We start from the raw sequence: 21,794 nt of genomic DNA, 5'->3' as shown, positions 1-21,794 counted from the left end.
GCAACAAGTTTTTATACGAAAATCTCAGGATCCCTTTGCCAATTCAGGGAAATTGTCAGAAGAACAGATCTGTTGTTCATCCCACCCAACAAGTCTTTCAACATTCACCAACGTCTCTTGAAAGAGACGCAGTAAACAAACACACTAACGTCATTACGTGAATTGTTGTTATCGAGTTAGCTGCGAACTTATATCAGACATGAAATTTAAATCAGGTTTGATTAATTATTCGCTACAAAAAAGTATCTACATGGATAAAGGATAGTTCCGAAATTGTAGCATGGATAAAGGATAGTTCCGAAATTGTATTTAATATGTTTATTAAATAGGATTTTTAATGAAATAAAACGTCTTTGGGTCTCCAACATTGCTTTTTTAGAAAACATTTATTTAGAAAGGAAGAATTGTACAATATAAATCAGGAAGTAATCTGTAAGAGAGACTACAAGTAGGCTACAAACAGGTGATAAGAACAATAAGTTACAAATGAGAAAAAAATAAAGGGGGAGTACAAAATAAAAAAAAAGAAAAGAAAAAAAACAGAATTAACTTACTGGAACCAAGATATTTTTATTCAACATTCATTTTAATTTAACTTGCACACTTTTTGTTTTTAGAAAGGTAAGGAATCGATTTAAATTAAGAAATTACAAATGAGGGAGAGGATTTAAAAATATATTGTTTGTGGAGGGACTCCAACATTGTTCGAAAAACACTTGGTTGTGATGACGAAATTAGCATGCAATCTACACACAACACCTTCCTGGAAAAGCCGATGGAGGCTAACATTTCTCATCAGCTTTCGTCATTGTACAGCTTTTTAAGACGGTATCGGGAATGGCTGATAAGACCTCATAAAATGATGACCATAAACGTGTTTTAGTAATATATAAACAACCATTTTATCTAGTCATTATTATGTCTCGAGTGCTTCAAGTTTAAACATTTAACTTTATTTCCCTACTTTTTTTCAATAATAATGAGTCTTCTCCACTCCAAGCTTACTGGATAAATAATTCTGTGATTATAACATATTATTGTACAAATAGCTTAAGTATTCAAGTCTCATGCATTGCGCAACTCGGGAATTTTCTAGTGTCACATGTCCCAGGCTGGAAGGGGTGGATTTCAGTGCTTCTGATGCAACCCCCTTTGTTGTTTTCTGCAGTTCTTACTAACAGTCCGTTCGGAGCAGCTGTCCGTTAGTCGATAATCTTTGCAACCAGTTTCTGAAGGTGAGCGTCTGTTTCATTTTATTTATCACGAAACTTTACTTATGCTACATGTGTTTACAAACAGCATAGGCTACTCTAAAATAGTTCGCTAGCGTAGTGCAATGAATCAGGTCATTGATTTCTGTTGTCCTACAAACCAAAAGTATAGTTGACCCAAAATTGAAAATTCTGCAGTAATTTACTCCCCTCGGCCAATGTTTTGAGTTGCTTCTGTTAAAAACAAACTATATTTAGAAGAAAGCTGGAATGCTATTTACTTTTGTTAACTTTAATATGTTGGGGAGCGGGGAAATAATAAAATTAATAAATAGAAAAAAAAAAAAAATATATATATATATATATAGTTTATATATATATATATATATATATATATATATATATATATATATATATATATATATATATATATATATATATATATATCATTTACTAATATTTACTATTAAGTGTTTATAAAATGTATTAAATATTTGTATTCTACTTTAGAAGTTGACAAGTCTTTCAGCTTTCTTCAAAATATCTTCAAATAAATTGATAAAGGGTGAGTAAATAGCGAGTAAATTTTCATTTTTGAGTGAACTGTCTAAGTGATTTCAGTGAACTAATGTGCTTGCTTGTTAACTTTTTTTTTCTTAGGTCTAAATATCAGAAGTTCTTCTCCCTTCTGTCTTTCACAATGGGTGACATTAGCAAACTTGAGACTCAAGAACTGCTCACTTGTCTTCACGTACAACTTTTCCACCCGAATCAAGCCAACCGTCCGCTCTTCCACAACCTGCCCTTGAACGAACCATACGAAATGGACGCTGAAGATCCACTCAGGCTTGGCCGTGATGGAGAAACCTGCCCATTTGTGCTAAATGACACCACTGTCTCCAGAAAACAGCTCTCAGTACAGGCGTACAGAAAACCCAACAGCTCTATCTTGAGCTTCACCATCCAGAACTTGAGCCAGAAAGTCAATCTGATGGTCGGCGGCTCTGAACTGAAACACCTTGAACGAGCTGAGCTTAATGACAAGGTGCTCCTCCGTTTCGGACGATACGAGCTGCTGATTTGGCAGGAACCTGGAGATTCAAAGAATAAATTTGAAATCCTGTTTGAAACATGCAATACTTCCCCTTCACAGGAAATGGGTATCGGTGTGCCATGCAGGCAGCCTGTGATGGACTCCGGCTTGCCTTGGAGAAACAGTGAGAATGGAGGACCTACAAGCCAAGAGCCTCTGGAGTCTGATGAGACGATTTTCGTGGTATAGATACAATGCTTTTTCAAAGATTACACTAATGTGTTTTAAGAGGAAATACAGCTTCAGTCTTTGAATTTCACAATTTCAAGTTTAGTGTTACCAGCCATTTCCATGCAGTTATTTGTGGCAGCACTATGAGTTACACTCCAATTTAATTTTGAGTGTATATTGGGGTTTGCTCTGCACGGCAGCAGTTGACCACTCTATAAATTGTATATTATTATAATTATTATTATCCTTGATGTTATTACTGTATTGTTAAATAGTCAGAGGCTACTAAAATGCTGCTTTAGCTTGTGTTGCAAGAGACATTACAAACATTGTTATCATTTCCACTGGAATGCAGCATGTTTGTGCATACGGTATCATTGTTTTCCTTCATTTGCACAGATATTTTAAGTTGTACTTTATTTTATTGTATATTCGTTATGCATTTGCTCACAACAAGCATTGTGTTTTCTCTCCATTATTGTTCAATGCATCTGTGAGACTATTATATATTTTGATTTGTTTTGTATTTATTGTTACATTGTGCAACGTGAATCAGTCTCTTAAAAAAATGTGAAATACCATGATTGAAGCATTATTCATATATCTTGCATTATATCATATATATAATAAACTTTTGTACACATATTTTATCCAGATTGTCTTTTTAGCAGGCAAAAACAAATAATTAATTTAAAGGAAATGTATAGCATAGTCTAGCTCTAACTTGTCTCAACACACCTCAAATCACTTTTTTTATCAAATCAAATCACTATTATTGCCACATCGTCAGCAGCATGTGTGCTATGATGAGTGAAAAGCTTACCTGCCAGGACATTTCTAGCAAGACAACTAACAACCTGTTAGCTAGCCCAGGTGTGTCTGATTGGGGTGGGAGTTTAGGACCCCTGTCTTAAGCTGAACAACTTGTTACATTTATTTATTTTTTTTATCAAATTACATTATAATAATTTGCTTTAATGCCATGACTATATAAAAGCTAATTATTTATTTTACAATGGATGTTTCAATTGTAATGGACTGTGCAGTAAAACTGGATGGATGTTTTATCGTTATAATATTATACATAATATATAATCCTAAATATTAATAATCATCATAAATAATTTTCTGATACAGCACTGATAGTGTTCTTAAATATAAAATCAACTTATTGGCGTCTTTGGTGTAAAAAAGGTTAAAAAAGGTGTTTTAACTCAAAAAAAAAAAACGTTTGGTCTTTGTTCATACTACTCATTTAAAATGAGCTGAAACAACACAATACTTTTGAGTTTTTTGGGAGACAACTTAAATGTTTTATGTTCAATCCACTCACATTTTTTAAATCTATTATGTTAACTTAATTCCTTTATGTTATCCCAACACAAATCGATTGTGGGCAATCTAGTATTTTAGTTTCTGAGCAATAGTAGTTAGTTTGTTGCTTGTAAACAAAGGTATTTATTATTCAGGAACTCTGGATTTTAGTGTTACAATATCTGAAAAGGTTTCTTCTCCTTCCTTTTTTTTCATACTGGTGGAAGATCATGGTTAGTTACTGATCTCTAGAAAGCAGTTATAAATGTTCCAATTGTCAAACCGGGAATAACATTCAAAGCAGGACTTTTATCCCACCTTTTTACCCCATTTTATTACTTAAGGTAAATTAGGATCTCAAGAAAGATTGCAAGGTTAATCCCATGAACTGAAACACACCTAAGATCACTATTCTACTGCTTTATTCATTTATACCTTTACTTTAAACTCAATAGACTCATCTCCTGTTCTCATTCCCACAATCAACATAATCGCTGATATGCATCAGTTAAGGCAGACAGCAGGTGATTTACAGTAAATGATGTCAGAACAGATAAAATCGAAACTCTGATGCAACTCTCAGGAGGAGCAGTCATTAATCTTTCTGAAAATTATATTTATTGTATTTAGAAAAGACCCCATAAAACCAAAGGTAAAGAGAAATTAAAAACAATCTTGCCGACTTAACTTTTTTTTAGCTGAATCAAACTAACTTTTCTAGTTATCTCAACTTACATCAATCAAACTGACAAAAAATATGAGGTTAAACTGTTTTTAACTTTAAGTTGAAGCAACATAAAAATATGTGTTGTCCTGTAGCTTTTACATCATATGTTCCGTCCACATTACAATGTAATTACATCACTCTGTATTTAAATTTTTGCAGTGTAAACACCATGATGTAAATATATCATACTTCCCTAAACATCTTGTGGTCATCTATGCTTGTTTACTTTATCAGCGCTTTTGTTTGGGACTTAAAATGGCTTCTTGTGTGGTTTATAATCACACATTAAGAGTTTAAAAGAATAATTCACCTAAAAATTAACCTATTATTCATTCTCCCTCAAGTGGTTTGTTTCTTTTATTGAACACAAAACAATCTATTTTGAAGAAAGCTGAAAACCTGGAACCACAGACTTCTATAGGAAATAAATATTTTGAACATAAATGGTTACCGCTTCCAGCTTTCTTCAAAATATCTTCGTTTGTGTTTTAAAAGGTTTTGAACAAGTGGACGAGTAAACATTGGCAGAATTTAGATTTTTGGGTGAACTATCCCTTTACGTCTCCTGCCTTTTCCCACCAGATACACACAGTGCAGCAGGTCACAATGAGTCAATGTGCTTCAAGCCATTCAAGGAACAAATACCAAAGAAATCGAATAAAAAGTGGAACTACATGTTGCACAATGTGGAAATGGCAGGAAGTGAGAAATCGGTCAAAGAACACAGTGATCAGCAAACAGTGACCCAAGAACATGATCAATGCATGCTCAGAAATCTTTGAGAATGAAACTCCACATGACATTTACACATTCTTTGTTATGCACATTGTCAATCTTATTTTTATGTACATTTATGTTAGAGGTTAACGCCAAAATAAAGAGAAGCAAACTGCACAACGTTTAATGTGAATATTGCTTAAAGGAAAGGTTAACCCATGCAAAAATGAAAATGTTTCATTTATTCATACTTAACTTGTTCCAAACCTGTTTGTCTTTCTTACTTGTGTTGAACACAAAAGAAAATATACAGAACAAAGCTGGAAATCGGTAACCATTCATTTAAAGTATTTGTTTTTCATACTATGGAAGTCAATAATTAGAGGTTTCAAGCTTTTTTCCAAATACCATGCTTTGTGTTCATCAGAAAGGAACTCATAAAAGTTTGATACCAATTGAGGGCGAGTAATTATTGAGTCAATTTTCATTTTTAGGTGAACTATCCCTATAATCTACTACGTTATGTTGGTATGTGCCGAGTTACAGTGGAAAATATTCTTTAGATTATTAACAGTTTCTACTACATAAAGAAAACATTTTCTTTCAAAGAACTAATCACTGGAAGGTTCTTTTGGGATCCTTAGAAAACATGGCATCATTGGAAAAACCCTTTGTTGGAAGCTTTATTTTAATAGAGTTCCAGTGGAAACCCCCCCCGCTGAAAGAGCTATTTTTAGGAGTGTAAGATGACACCTCAGACTGACTGGGTCAAAAATGTCAGGCCGAAAGCAAAAAGGAGAAAAAAGGCCTGTTTTCAAATGTTTGTCTCTGCACGTGTTCAGATTGAAATCTTTGTATAGTATCTGCTTTGGGTTTCAGGTGAGTTTGAATCACTGAAACATGAACAGGGTTGAGTCTTTCATTGGGATAACATTTTCTTATGTGTGCCAATCAGGTTTTCCCCCAGCTCTGTCACAGAAGAGGACGAACAAGAACTGAAATGTTTTTTAGGCATTTAAAGCATAAGAAAAGTATTTGCTTATTGTTAAACAATCAAACAGTGATTTAGACCTGCTATTAGGGCTGCACGATTCTAGCTAAAATGAGAATCATGACTTTTTTTTTTGCTTAAAATAAAGATCTAGATTTTCCTCACGATTTTGTAGATATAAGATAAAGGTCAGTACAAGTAGGCTATTAGTATTATTGTTATTTCCCAAACTTATGGCAAAACAACAATGTTAGGCCTAAGTGTAGGTCTACTGTTGGTTAAAATGTTGAATTTTGTGGATAGACTGGGAATGGTAGACTTTAAATTTGTCCTGGCGACTGGCAATAATGCACAGTAAAGTGATTACAGCAGAATACTATTCATAATTCTAAAGTACATAATATAGTTTGAGACTTATGCTTACAATCTGTCGTTGACAACATCATTATACCATTTTTTTTTCACTAAAATAAAATGAGCCATTTGTCATTATCATATTCCCTCTTGCATTATATTCAACATTATATAAGCTAGAGTAGTTAATCTGGCACCAATAAGCATTTATTCTCAAACACTTTGTATTCACTATAAAAGGAAAAACATCAAACGCTTGTCATAATCATAATTTCGAAATGTGATATGATCATTTAAATGATGTGCGCACTTTTAATTTAACTTTTTAATTTTTGTCATCGCTCTGAGAAAAAAACATACATAGATGCAAATCATACTTCCCGCACAGCAAATACATCATTACATGAAGATAGAAAATAACATTTTTGCGTCAATTATAAATTTTAAATACAGTATGTGACTCTTTCAAAGCCATTTGGAGGTGTCCATGTTCCTGAAATACGTATATAAAACAATGTGAAGACTTGTGAGACCGTTTATCTCTTCTGAACTTTAAAAGTCTTTTTTCGATTTCAACGGACCGCGCAACTAACTGTACACGACTCAATCAATAAAGGTAATATAAGTTAACAAACAAGGGGTTTGATATACATAAGGGCTGCAAGATATTGGAACAATCTGCGTTTGCGATGTTTTGTTTTTTTGCAATATTACGATATGAATACAATTTCACCAGATGACTTAATAGCTCTATTTGGAAATAATTCAGGTACAGAAATTGAATATTCAAATGCTGCATAGCATCTTCATTGCTTAAATAACTCAATAAATTTTTTTGGTATTGAAGTTTTAAATTACACATTTCCTTGTGCCTGAATTCTTTAAACTTCCTTGATATGCTGCTCATACAGTCACAGGCCTTAAAACATTGACTGTGTCTCCTGGTCAAATATAATGCCTATTCAACACTACAGATCCTGCAATTTGACTATTGTGGATGCACACAATGCGATATTAATGCTGAAGCAATTTACTGTGCATCCAGCCCTAGTATACATGCATACATGTAATCTGATTTTGCATCAAGCATAAAGATGGAGCAAACAGCTAAAAGTAAATAAAAGTACAGCTAAAAAGCAGAACAACCCTATATTCAACACACACACACAAAAAAAAACAAAAAACACTTGACTTAATGGTTAGTGTTGCATGCCAGTGAATATCAAATACAACAAAAAAGACATTCACACCTTGATAGCTGAGCTTGATTGGTTTTAGATGGTATGCAGATTCTGGCCGATCTGATGGGTCATTTTACAGTGAAAGCTGTGTAGACGACCCCGGCTATGGTTTCATTTCTCTTAAAATGGGGGTTTTGTCTTCTTTCTGCTGAGATGTTTATTCAGTTTGATTGGTTTCTTGTATTTGTAACTCAGCTCACATGGCTCTACTAATAGCTTCTTTTTTCTGATGTATAAAGATCAAGTTATTTTAGCAAAATCTACCTTTAATTTTTTTCATATTTAACATAATTACTGTGCCAATTTTAATGTATTGTAAAATGAATAAAACCGGCTACTTTTAACCTACTATCAGTTGCACTACACTACATTGTCTAAGGCTTTGTACATTTTGTTCTCGTCCATAATAGTCTATCAGCCTCATTGCATTAGGTGTGAACACCCTCCATTCACTCAGCAAGAATACAATGAGCGAGCCCAAAACTAGAGTTTGTATGCAAAGAAGAAAAACTGAAAGGATGAAAAATGTTATTTGACAAGATTACAAAATTACCATAACATGTCTATCACTGTAACCCTTTTATAGAACAGCATTACCATAACATTAGGATCCCAAATAGTGCCAAATATTCCACTTCATATTAAATTGCTCTCTAACACACATACACCAACAGTCATTCATTTTCTTCAATCATCATACATTTATTCTGCCGAGACATATTTAATACAACTAAAAATTATTTTAAAAATTTGCCTAAAAAAAGTGAATTGGACTGCATTGCCTTTACTTCTTTTTGTCAAGATGCTTGTTTTATTCATTTGATCATTTAATCATAGTCATTTCCGTCTTGTTTTAAACAGTGGGCCAATGATGTGTTGCATTTCCTTAGTTTGGAAAAAATAAGAATTATGCAGGTTCTGTTCACTAAGGCCGTACTCACACTATGTATAGTTGCCTCGAACCGGGCCAAAGCACGCTTGTCCCGTCTCCCGTCTCCGCCAACGGCCCGCACTCACACTACAATCGGGCCTGGGCACGCTTACGTCATCGATGCTGCGCTGTTCAGTAGAGAAACGCTCTCGCTCAGCACAGTGGAGGTTTCTCTAGTTATATCGTTTCAGTCGTTTGATAAGCAGTGACCTGCAGTCAAATATTTCGCCAAACAGTCCTTGGGGATGCAGTGACACGCAGTCAGATATTTCGCCAAACAGATCGGCCACTTTTGGCCGAAAACTGAATGTTATTTGCAACATTATTACCTGTAATTCACAGCTTATGCAGATTCTGTTCACAAAAGTAGACTTCATTTAGAGGCACGCGCGACCGCCCTCTCTGTGGTAACAGATGACGGTCAGCTCACGTCACGTGTGATTTTTCAGGTCTGAAATACATTACATGAAGACAGAAATGACAATTTTGAGGTGAATTATATCTTATAAACACAGCAAGTGACTCCTTCCACGTTGGTTTCCACGTTGCTGAACAACGTATGTAAAACAATGTGAAGACTTGTGCAGCCACCATTGCTTCTCTCCTGAACTTGAAAATATGATTGACAGAATAGTAGAAATGCTGGATTAAGATCGTCTAGGTGGTCGAATCGAGACTGTGATATTTTTACGATTAATTGTGCAGCTCTAATGTGACTCTTTCAACACCATTTGGAGGTTTCCATGTTGCTAAACAACGTATGTAAAACAATGTGAAGACTTGTGTGGCCACCATTGCTTCTCTCCTGAACTTGAAAATATGTTTGACAGAATCGTAGACATGCTGGATTAAGATCGTCTAGGGGGTCGAATCGAGATCGCAATCTGTTTACAATTAATTGTGCAGCCCTAATTTAAATGGTTCTGGGTCCAAGTTCACTGCCATGTGGTGTCATATCATAAATTATTAACAAAGCCAAATGTAACTGTAAGTGGACAAAATGATGCTGATGCGGACAGGTTTTGCTTGTATTGTACTGATGTTGTCTTCATTTTCTTGTTGTTATTTGTCTTTGTTTATTTGTGCACAATGTTAACGCACTGTTTATATTTATGTTGTGTTGTTAGTTATGTTGATTCATGTATGTTTTTTGACTATTTAAATAAATAAAAAGGGGGGGGGGGGGAAATTGCCTAAAAACAACTTGTTACATTTGATTTTCTTCTGCTTTTAACATTGTAAGTGCTATTTTATTCACTGTTGCTATTTTGAAAGTCACATTTAATTCATAATATTTTATTTATTTGCCATATGAATAAATGTAAATCATAATTCCCCACCCAGCAAGCATTTTGTGTTTTTAAGAGAGGTTTAATAGGCATCTAAAAATAGTCGTCTTGGCTAAAACCAGGCTAAATTTAGGCTGTCAGTGAAAATCTAATCGACGTCTAAGAATAGGCCAAAACTAGACATCAAATAAACAGAAATGAATGACTACACATATAAAGTCTGTCTAATCTGTCGATTAGTCTAGTTTTGGGATATTCTTAAGATGTCTATTAGATTTTTACGGAAAGCTCAAGTTTAGCCTTGTCTTCGTTTAGATGTTTATTACACACCTATTAAACACAAAATTGTTTGCTGGGCAACTTCCTTTATATTCACTCGCCCAGTAGCCTATGACTAGGCCTTCACAGAATCTGCGCCCGCAGAAATCTGCAGATTTGTACTTGTGAAAATTTATATTTATTCAGTTTTTATAATAATTTCAGTAATACTATTGACTAATATAAAAGTATTTATTTACAGTATAGTTTGTAAAGTAATATTTTCTGTCTTATAATAGATGGATATATTATATTATAAATGTGTTGTTTACAAAATAAGTAGATCTAGATGGATTTGCATTGTAAAACCTACTATTTTTATTTCACATAAGTTTTTAGTTATGATACTCCCAAAATTATTTCACATAAAAGTGGCCCTACCTATGACTATTGACTATGAATAATATCCAGAGATTACATAAGGATAAAAGCTACTCGCCCAACGTGGGGCTCGAACCCACGACCCTGAGATTAAGAGTCTCATGCTCTACCGACTGAGCTAGCCGGGCTACATGGTGGACATTGGCCGCTAACTTTTTTAGATGCTATACCACAGACCAAAGAGGCACCAATATATTTGTCTTTATACCAAAAATAACACAATTTACTGTTTTTTTTTACTCCAGAGCGAATTATAGTCGAATAAGTTGAAGAACAACTTTACGAATGTACGAAATAAGGAGCGTGTTTGTTCCTCATACGTAACTTAACGTTATAACTAACGTTAACGTAAACGGAGAGGAACAGGATGACAAAACATGAATTATTCAAACACAAATCCCGCCGAAAAGGTATAATGTGCATATGCTAATATCATGTAACGTTAACTTAAAATACAGATAATCCCGAGGAGCAAAAGATAACGGGGTATTGAAAGTATAATAAATCACCATGTTTACCACTGTAGGCTGATTAAAATGATTACATTTTGTAATTTACTGTGACCGCGTTGTAGAATAATGATTAAAGTAATGATCAACTCATGTGCAACGTTTCACTATAGTAACACTATGGTTGGCCTTGAAATAGTCCGTGCTACCTGTCTCTGTGGCGCAATCGGTTAGCGCGTTCGGCTGTTAACCGAAAGGTTGGTGGTTCGAGCCCACCCAGGGACGAGATATTTTTATTTTGAGCCCACCCAGGGACGAGATATTTTTATTTTTATTAAGCTAGAATTATTTATCGTTACAATTATTAATCGTGCATCAAAGTATAAGATCAGCGAGGGCACTGACCAACGCTTTTTCTTCATCTAGCAATTTTGCCTCTTCAGACCCTCCTACCGTTGATTGAGTGTACTTCACTATCGTAACGTAAATACACTTGTTTATTAATGTTAGTTAAGCTCGAAAACTAACGTGTATACAGTTTTTATAAGACTGAAAACGTAAACATTATATATCATACACATAAATTCAACGAATATTAACGTTAAAACAGTACACATAAGTTATGCCCGTAACATTACCCGTTTTGTTGCTTAGGCTGTACGTTAACTTAGGCCTAACTTACAATCAAAATAAGGAAGGGTAGTTAATTTGACAAAGCTTTGTCAATAAACAAAGGCAAAACGATATTTTCTCTTATCGTAGCACTTAAAGTGCAACTTTCCCGTTTCCATCGTTAATTACCTTCTTTTTGGTCTCTTGCTTCAGCCAGGATGTCGTCGGCGTGCTGCCGGTGTTGACGCGCTGACGTAAAGCGATCTGCTTTTAGCGGAATTTCGTATCCGCTCAGTTTATTTAGATTTCAAAACGCATTTTGACTTATTAGGTAAATGTACACTCAAAACAATTGTAAAAGTAATAATGGCAAAGTAAAATCGTAATTTTTAGATAGCTTTACATAGAAATCCAAATATTATGACAGAAGAGATCTTGACGTTACACGACTGCCCGCCTGTGGAGGATTTATAATGTTTGTATCTGACCCAGGATTTAATTAATTAATTTTTTTTTAAATAAAATAACATTTCTTTCCTTGTTTACTGTGGCATCCCCTGCATCAGTGTACATAGCCATTAAGATAGCTAAAGATCATATTTCTGTGGAGTTACCCAAAAAGGTATGGGAGTAGGATATTACTATTACTCTATGCATGGTTAAATGGATTTGGTTATTGTTGCAGTTGTTGTTAACATCAGCCGTGTTTCTTTGTGTTAGTCCTTATTTCCAAATTCCCATATGACCAATTTCAGGCCTCACTAAAGTCACACAGGGGTTCTGTGTTGACTGTTTGGACAGGCTAACAGTCAAGTCACACACACAAAAAAAAGATCATCAGTTCACACCACACACTTGAGTTTGTCAAGTTAAAGGCACAATATGTAATTTTTTTCATTAAAATATTTAAAAACCTTTAAACAGTGTTATCTTTGTTAGTTTGCTGACTTGCGTGTCATCCTAAATGGTTTGAAGAATGTTAAAATTTAGTGAAATAAGCAAATTTGGCATGGACCTATATGGAAAACAGGGAAACGAAAAGAAAATCCTTTAACATATTCTTCATGTGATCCTGTCTGGAAGCAGCTGACTGTGGCATAATAAAAGTTCCACTGCTTTTATGCTGTCACACTTGTTTCACACCAGCAATTGTTTCAGCAGTTTCTTTTCATTAAATTTGATGGCTTTAAGCCTTAGGCTCCTTTTACACTAATACGTTTTCGTTTTAAAACACATAAGTTTTGCTACGTTTACGCCATCCGTCCACACTAGGCCGGAGTTTTCGAGCACCGAAAACGTAGCATTTTGGAAACGCTGAAGAGGCCATTTTCATTCTAAAATGCTGCTGCTCCGTCTCAGTGTGGATGGGGGAAAACGGAGACATCTAAAAACGGAGGCGGGGTTGCCGACATTCGCCTCTCTGATTGGGGCTTTTCCACATTATTAAGTAGCCTACACACACAGTTCAGTCCTGCATCCTCTCATTGTAAGTTCAGACTTTGCAAGTTTAATCAAGGCTGTAGTTTCCCCTCAGTTTGATATGGAAAACAGACTACCCAGGATACGGGTAAATCTTCAAAGGGAACAGTGTACTTTATAACTTCATTCACATCACCCTGGCTACGTTGTTTCACTTTCTCAACAATAAAATGAAAACATAATTTAAGGAACTGCCTATTTTCATTTTGATATTAGCAACTTAACAGACAGCAGAAATGTTGAGGAGTTGTGCTGCATATACGAGCGTCATCTTCACTGTGTGAATATTTATAACAAAATGGAGCCTATAAAATTACTGCCTCTTTTCAATTTCAGTAAAATAAGAAACACACCCTCTCTTTTGCTGAATATCAGTTTTAATAATTGATAATATCCATTATAAAAGTATAACATACAATAAGTTTATACATTATAGGAAATAAAGGCAAGCGATCAGTCAATATACAGAATGTAGGCTACGTGGCTACATTAATTATTAACTTATCTTTGCGCTCAGCCAAAACATGCTACCTGAGAACAAGTAATGGATTACAATGACCAAAGTCGGGGAATATGTCGTTAGATATAGACAACAAGATGAATAAAATATCACGTTTAATAAATATAGTGAGATTAGATCCAGCGGGAGAAGCTTGATGAGCTCTCATCTGGGTAGATAGGCTGCAGCGCTTGCTCGAGAGTTTGTGTGTGTGTGGTCACGCGATGTGCGTTCTCAGTGTTTTGGTGTGGACAGAGAGCAGTTCAGAAACGCTGGGTAAATCGCTAGTGTGGACGTGGATCGTTTTTATTCTACAGCACCGGTTTAAAACTAAAACGCACTACTGTAAACGGGGCCTGACTCTACTCCATACAACCAAAATACATTTTGAAAACCCTTTTATTCATGCATCTGCAGGGGATTTAATAAATACAACAACTCCCATGATTTCTCATAGCTTCTATGCTATGCCTTTGTTTGTTGTGAATTTGCGCCCTCTAGCTGTGAATATTACAATCTGCGCCTTTCAACACACAAAACTTTTGGATCATGATATATTTAAACAGGAATGCACAGACAGCTTTATGTGGAAATATATTATTTATTTAGTTAAATATGTGTACACTCAATCACTTAATATATTCAAAACTGTATTTGGCATTTTGCATTTAGAGAAAATTACTAAATATATATATATAATATAATATAATCTCACATTCAGTAAACATATTGGCAAATATAGCTAGACTTTAGGTATAAATATTGAAATAATGTCTATTCAGCACTATGCAATTTCAGCAAAACAAAAGGCATTTGGGGTGTCTTGAGGATAAATGTTGGCACTGAGGCTATTGGTAGGCAGGATTGATGGCTTGAGGAGGTTGGTAGGCCACATTGACGGCGTGAACTTGGCTGACGGCAGGGTTGATGACCACTAGAGAGTGCTGTCGGACCTTCAGCTCTCTGGCCATCTGACACCAGACACACACTGGACAACAGGTCGCCGCACAGCAGTCATCTTGTATTGATCCCTTCAAGAAGGAGGAAAAAAAAACATCTGATGTGATGCAAAACTGATTAGTGCAAAATTTGCCTTAAAAATAGCCTTATTCAAAATGAAGGCACACTTATTTTTAGTTATGGTGCATCTAAAAACTTGATGTAGAGTTATAATACAGTGCAACAGTATAGGCCATTTTGAGGGATGTAAACAAAAACAATGGCCCAACCTATTTCCTGTTTTACATTTTTCTATAGCTTTCAAAAATTCAAAGAGAGCCACATATTGATAAATAATGTTATGATAGCTGTTTTAACATTAAGTTGTGATTGAATTGTCTTTTGTGACAGTTATGACTTAGTTTGATAACTAGCAGGAAATGTAAAGGGCCAGTTGCATGACCACATTTAAATATTCTAAAGTGGCTGCTCATTTTTTCAGCAGAGTTGGTTCTGGGAGCTTTTTCGTATTCATTTTTTTTCACATGGAGAGTTAAGATATTTGTTAGAGCTTTATAAGGCATAAGCAAAAGCTTAAAAACTAATGAAGAAATATTAAAAGATTATGGTGAATTTGATGCCAAAGGTTTTTGACATGATCACTGCTGCACTCTTTACATATATACAATGTTTTTACAAGCATCTAAAATGTATATCCCTTTGATCCATTAAAAATAAAATATATAAGAACAATTTTATTCATATTATCATGTTTTCTATGGTCACAACAAGAATGGCTGGGTTATTTAAACCCAAACTGGGTAAAATAGGGACTAACCTAAACATTGAGTTAAATTTTATCCTATTTATTTAATAAAAAATTAACTGTTAATTTTAAACTGTTAAAGTCAGTATTACACCCAGACTTGGGTTAAAATAAGCCAGCATTTTTTTAAAGTGAAGCAGTGTTGGGTAAATTACTTCAGAAATGTAATGAAATACTAATTACGTCATTATAAATGTTTTTTTTTAAATGACTGTGTTTGAAAACATATTTACTATTACACCTTATTTAGCTGAAAAATAAAATTATTCTGCAAAATCTGTACTCCGTGATTCTGAAATAGATTTATCCAGAACTGTTGAATTCATCTCTATTCAAGGCATATACATTACAAGTAACTGAAATGAAATGATCTGAAATTAAAAGTAATCGCTTACTATACTTTTTCTTCAGAAAAGTAATCTAATTACAGTAACTAGTGTGACTAATTACACTCAACACTGGTCATAAAGCACTCGGTTCATAAATTAAACTGACAGAAAAGTCTTTCACAGTAATTATATATTCAATTCACCTATAGGGCATGTCTTTGGACTTTGGGGGAAACCAGGGCACACGGAGGAAACCCATGCGAACACGGGGAGAAAATGCAAACTCCACACAGAAATGCAGACCCAGCTAACTTATACAGCACATGTTTTATGCAGCGGATTCCCTTCCAGCTGCAACCCATAACTGGGAAACATATATATGTATAATAAATACTGTTCCTTTGGAAAAAAAAAATGGTATCATGTTTTATTTTTTCAGTGTTTATTTTTTGGTCGTGTGTTATCTATATAAAATCAAGAATGTTTCTTCAGCACCAAATTATCACACTAAATTATTCAGGATCATGTGACATTGAAGATGCTGAAATGCTGATAAAAATTCAGCTTTGTCAGCACACACATACATTATATTTCGAAACAGATTACAATATAAAATTGCAAAGCAGCATGGTAATTACCCTGATGTGGTACCGCTCCCTCATACTGCTCCTCATGGCGAGTGTAATAGGATGCAACATGCCTCCAAAGCAAATCTCCAGCAGGGGGAGACAGAGACACTCTCCGAAATCCTCACTGGTTTTACACATCAGGCAGTACGCGCACCAGAAACCACAACAGCCTGACACAAGAAAACCATCATCCGCTCAGCTGAAACTCATGTTCACACTCAGTTCATTTTTTAACATTTTATATATATATATATATATATATATATATATATATATATGTGTGTGTGTGTGTGTGTGTGTGTGTGTGTGTGTRTATATATATATATATATATATATATATATATATATATATATATATATATATATATATATATATATATATATATATATATATATATATATATATATTCTTCTCTCTGTGTCTGTGGCTCATACTTACAGATGCTCATGTCTTCACAGCAGTCACACACACCACTGCTCCACTGGTTCAGCTTGACATTATCAGTGGCCACCACCGTCGCCGGCTGGACACTTACTGCCTGAGCCATCATGACTATTCAGATAACCTGCAAAAACACATTGAAAAACACACAGACTCATGAAAATCAACTCAATCAACTACAACTGCTACTGCTGCTGCTGCTGTGACTACAACGACGACTACAACTATACAACTGTTTCTTTGTTGTTTGTGATTTTTAATTTATTAGAAGAAAAGTGTCTGGAATTTAAAATATAATGGAAATAAAGCATTTTTGATATTTGTGCAAACTGTATGTTATTTATTTACACAGCCATAATCGTTTAATTAATAGCCTACTAATAGTAGCGATAGTAAAACCAGAATGGAAAAATAACATTTAATCAAAATAAACCAATGCATTGGGTTAAATTATATAACCCAATGCACTGGGTTTCAAAAAAACATAGTTGGGAAGGTGCTAAAATAACCTATAGTTGGGTTTCATGTTGGGGTATTTTAAACCCAACTGTTTTAACTGAGTACTGCTAGCCTACTACTACTACTGCTGCTACTACTACTCCTGCTGATGATGATAGTAATAATATAAATAATAATATTAATAATAATAATAATAATGTTGTTACTAAACATCAGTTTTGGGTAAGTTGCTTTTAAAAAGTAATAGATTTCAAACTATTACTCTGTAAACTGTACTCTGTAAACAAACTGTACTCTGATTACATGACTAATTACTTATTACTTTACTTTGAAGTTAATTTTAAAAACATAAAATACACAGACTAATGAAAATTAACGTATATTTACTACTAATACTACTACTCCTGCTGCTGCTGATAATAATAATAATAATAATAATGATAAATTGTTATTAAAAATGATAGTGTTGGGTAAGTTACTTTTAAAAAGTATTTGATCATAAATTACTGACTACTAATTGTAATCTGATTACACTAATAATTACTTAATGTAAAAGATGATCAGATAATTACTTTTAAAACAAAATACACTGACTAATGAAAATTAACGCATGTTTACTACTATTACTACTGAAGATGACGATGATGATTATAATAATGATAATAATAATAATAATTATTATAAATTGTTACTAAACAATTATTACTACTATAATAATCTTAAAAACATACACATCTTTACTAGTGCGACAATAATATGAAACACATGGAAAAAAATGTCAGAAAAATTCTTTCTTCTGTAATGAAGAAATATACTGAAATATTTATTTTTATTTTTTCATGTATTTAATTTTTTTAATCTTATAAGAATCTGGGAAAACTTGTGGAAAAATCCCCAAACCCCGTTAATTATTTTTAGCTTATCAATATTTATAAGAAAAATACAAAAATTCTCTTTTTTTTTTCACACACACATTTAAACATATTTTTAATACTAACTGAATAATAATAATTATAATAGCAATAAAAATTATTTATATTAATAACAACAAAAGCAACAACAACAATATTATAAAAATTAATATATTATTATTATTGCAATTTTCCACATAACAACAAAAACATTAATAATTTTAATAATATTTATTATAATTGTAATATATATTAGCTTGTTCTGATGGATCACCGTTTTGAGTTGGCAAATAAATCCCTTCACAGCTAATGTTAACCAATATTTACAAAGGCAGCTTGTTGCCAGAAAACACAAGTCACTGGTTTTACATATATTTGCATTCTAGTTGAGCTTAAAATTACTGACAAAAACAAGTAAAACGAAACAAATCATGCTAAAATGTATGGAAAGAACATAATCATATATCAAAACGACATTGGAAAGCGCTTTAACACGTATTTATGAGGGCAGCATGCTTAGTGTCAGGAAGTTCACATGACCTTTTAGTGAGAGATTTCATAAAATAACTATTGTTTGTGTAAAAGCGTAAAGAATATTTTCACAATCCAAAGAACGGTTTCCTTTATATATAAGCTTCTGTGGAATAAAAAGTTATGACTGTTAAAGGAAACAGATTTAGTAAAACCTTTACGAGAGTAGCATTGCAAGAAAAAAAAGGTTGTGCAAATTTACATAGAAAAGGAGTATTTAAATGAACAAACATTTAAGCTTCAGTCCTTTCCAAGTCTGTATCTTTTGAAATCAAGCTAACGTGTAAAGATTTGTGGCCTGCAGCAGAGAGGTTTTCCCTTGCATCACGTTCAGTTGAAACGATAACATCATGATATAATATCTCCTAACAGAAATTTGATCGAAAAACCCATCCCTTCCCCACCTGCAGGGCTGTTCTGAACCCACACCCCAGCAAAGAGGAACACGATGCACATTTACATATTTATTCCAGAATATAAGAGCAATAAAAGAGCTAAAGCAAGAAGGGATGAAATATAATGGAGTGATGACCAGGAAAAAAAAACACATAAGTGAGCTCAGGGAAATTGATTTTCAAAATTTTCCTCTTCATTTTACTTGTAAATTCTCCCTACGTCTCCAATTGCACAAAAGGAAAACATCTAGCAAAGCGTTTGACAGTGTAAATGCTGGAAATATGTACAGTCATCTTAACTTACATCAATTAAACTGACTAAAATATCAAGTTAAACTTTGTATCATTTAAAAACCTAGTTAAAACCTGATTAACTCATGAAAATAGGTTAAATTAACATAAAAATTGTGACTGTCATATTATTTTTTTTTAAGTGCATCAATAACACCTGCTGGTCACATTTTTATAACATTCAACCAAAGTTTTTCCAGTGTATCAAGTTAAGAGACTGGTGTACTTGCCTGCAGCCTGGTCTTCAGAGGGTGTGGAGCAGTGCTTGCTGATGCACTGCTGTTGACAAAAGAAGGAGAAGAAAAAAAAAAAAAAACCGAACCCATCAGACTGAAGGAGGAGCGTCGATCTGCGTGACCACATGTGAATATGAATACGTCACAGTTTATATGTTTGCTTTAATACAACGCCTGCTTTATTATGAATGAAGAATGATAACAATATAGAAGCAGGTGCACGTATTGTGATCCAAGAACTAAAATGCATCATTAAATATTTGAAATAAATATCAAACATTCCAAATTTTATTAATAACTTCAATAACTTTGTATGTGTTTTGAGTACAGTAGCATATATGGGATTGTTTACTTTTAACAGCAATAAAAATAAGCATTGATGTAGCTATTATAGCCTGTAGGATAGACAGACAGACAGACTGAAGGAAAGATGGATGGATGGATGGATATATATATATATATATATATATATATATATATATATATATATATATATATATATATATATATATATATATATATATATATGGATGGATGGACAGATAAATATGTATATATATACATATATATATATATACATACACATATATATATATATATATATATATATATATATATATATATATATATATATATATATATATATATATATATATATATACACACATATATATATATATATATATATATATATATATATATATATATATATATATATATATATATATATACGGATGGATGGATGGATGGATGGATGGATGGATAGATAGATAGATAAACAGAACTTTTGCTGCTTTTTAGGCAGGGTACAGGTAATTTACACTCTAAAAAACACAGGGTTAAAAACTACCCAAATTGGGTTGTTTTTAACCCCACTGCTGGGTAAATATGGGACAGAACACATAACCCCAAAAATGGTTTGTTTTTCTACCCAATAATTGGTTATTTTTTTACTTAAACAATAGGTTAACTTGATCCAAAAATGCCTGCGAAAGATGACCCAGCAATTGTGTTGTTTGGAATCGGCATCACTGATGTACGGTGGGGGGTGTGCAGCTTTGATTACAGGTGTACAAAAGGTGCTAGTAAGAAATTTTTGTAATTCAGAAAAGTCTGACTAAGGGCTGCTATGAGCCTACATCTTATTTTAATCATCTGAAAATGCAAAGAATCTGCGTTTATGTTACACTATTTTCACTGCATTTAAACAAATTAGTACATAATATGTGATATTCCAGTCAGGCCCTGCTGTGAGTTGATTTGACCCAAAGAGCTGGGTTGAAACTACCAAAGACTCTGAAAATAAACCCCAAAAGCCTCAACCCAAGATTTGGGTAGAAAAATAACCCCATATTTTTAGAGTGTAATTAAGACACATTGTGTTGGGGACACAGTGTTGTTTTTAAAAGTGAAAAGTGAAAGTGTCATTTTATTCATGTTCGATTCAAACTAGTGTCTTATGGTGTTTATAAAACAGAGCTTGTTTATAAAACACTGCAACTTTGACTGCAAAACCCGCTGCCTGCTATTTAAGCAGGATACAGGTAAGCTGAACAGGTTGTTATGAGCAGTTTTGAAGGTGCCCTATAAAGAAAATCTGGGCATATTTAGGCACAGTCGAATAACAAGGCATTAGTATACCGTGAGACTCTAACACCATCGCTTCCTCGTTCTCATGTAAATTCCACTGGTGTAAAACTCCTGTGGACAAAAGGCCAATCAGAACACAAAGCAGACTGTTACGCGACTTACAGGGCACGCCCTTATTATTTGCTTGTAGTTTAGGCTGTTCATCCGGACCTGGCAAGCAGCTGTGCCATCATATTTGACATAGCCTGTAACAGCTGGCTAAAGGACAACCAGCAATTTGGGTACATTTACGTTGTTGGGGAATGTTGATTAATCTACCCTATCCGTTGTTGTGACAATAAATAAAACAAATCAGGAAATCATAGACTTATTTGTAGCTCTGGGATCATTATTATGCACTTCTGCTGCGTTTGATTAGCCACAATGTTATCTCGTGAGA

The 21,794-nt window shown here is 33.8% G+C and overlaps 2 protein-coding genes and 2 non-coding genes across 5 annotated transcripts; 2 read left to right on the top strand and 2 right to left on the bottom strand.

The window, feature by feature from the left end:
* Positions 1–1,154: 1,154 nt before the first annotated feature.
* tifa (TRAF interacting protein with forkhead associated domain) lies at positions 1,155–3,125 on the top strand. 2 transcript variants are annotated; one of them, XM_073906747.1, is made up of 3 exons: positions 1,155–1,235; positions 1,722–1,776; positions 1,872–3,118. In XM_073906747.1, the coding sequence occupies exon 3, from the start codon at positions 1,912–1,914 to the stop codon at positions 2,491–2,493; it is 582 nt and encodes a 193-aa protein (XP_073762848.1). In that variant the 5' UTR covers positions 1,155–1,235; positions 1,722–1,776; positions 1,872–1,911; the 3' UTR covers positions 2,494–3,118.
* Positions 3,126–10,793: 7,668 nt separating this feature from the next.
* trnak-cuu (transfer RNA lysine (anticodon CUU)) lies at positions 10,794–10,866 on the bottom strand. The gene has a single exon. It is a non-coding gene; the product is annotated as a tRNA-Lys (tRNA).
* Positions 10,867–11,398: 532 nt separating this feature from the next.
* trnan-guu (transfer RNA asparagine (anticodon GUU)) lies at positions 11,399–11,472 on the top strand. The gene has a single exon. It is a non-coding gene; the product is annotated as a tRNA-Asn (tRNA).
* A 2,888-nt stretch (positions 11,473–14,360) lies between these two features.
* On the bottom strand, positions 14,361–19,821 carry ponzr6 (plac8 onzin related protein 6). The gene is given in 4 exon segments (NM_001327905.1): positions 14,361–14,808; positions 16,510–16,670; positions 16,940–17,066; positions 19,760–19,821. Coding segments are annotated over 3 exon segments (456 nt in total). The 5' UTR covers positions 17,052–17,066; positions 19,760–19,821; the 3' UTR covers positions 14,361–14,625.
* Positions 19,822–21,794: the final 1,973 nt, after the last annotated feature.

Source organism: Danio rerio, chromosome 7 (assembly GCF_049306965.1).
Source record: "Danio rerio strain Tuebingen ecotype United States chromosome 7, GRCz12tu, whole genome shotgun sequence".
In the NCBI taxonomy this organism is placed as follows: domain Eukaryota; kingdom Metazoa; phylum Chordata; class Actinopteri; order Cypriniformes; family Danionidae; genus Danio; species Danio rerio.
This window is presented reverse-complemented; position numbering and strand designations above follow the sequence as displayed.

What these genes read in the sequence shown, in the direction of transcription:
- tifa (XM_073906747.1), top strand. Translation starts at nt 1,912, where the DNA reads ATGGGTGACATTAGCAAACTTGAGACTCAAGAACTGCTCACTTGTCTT.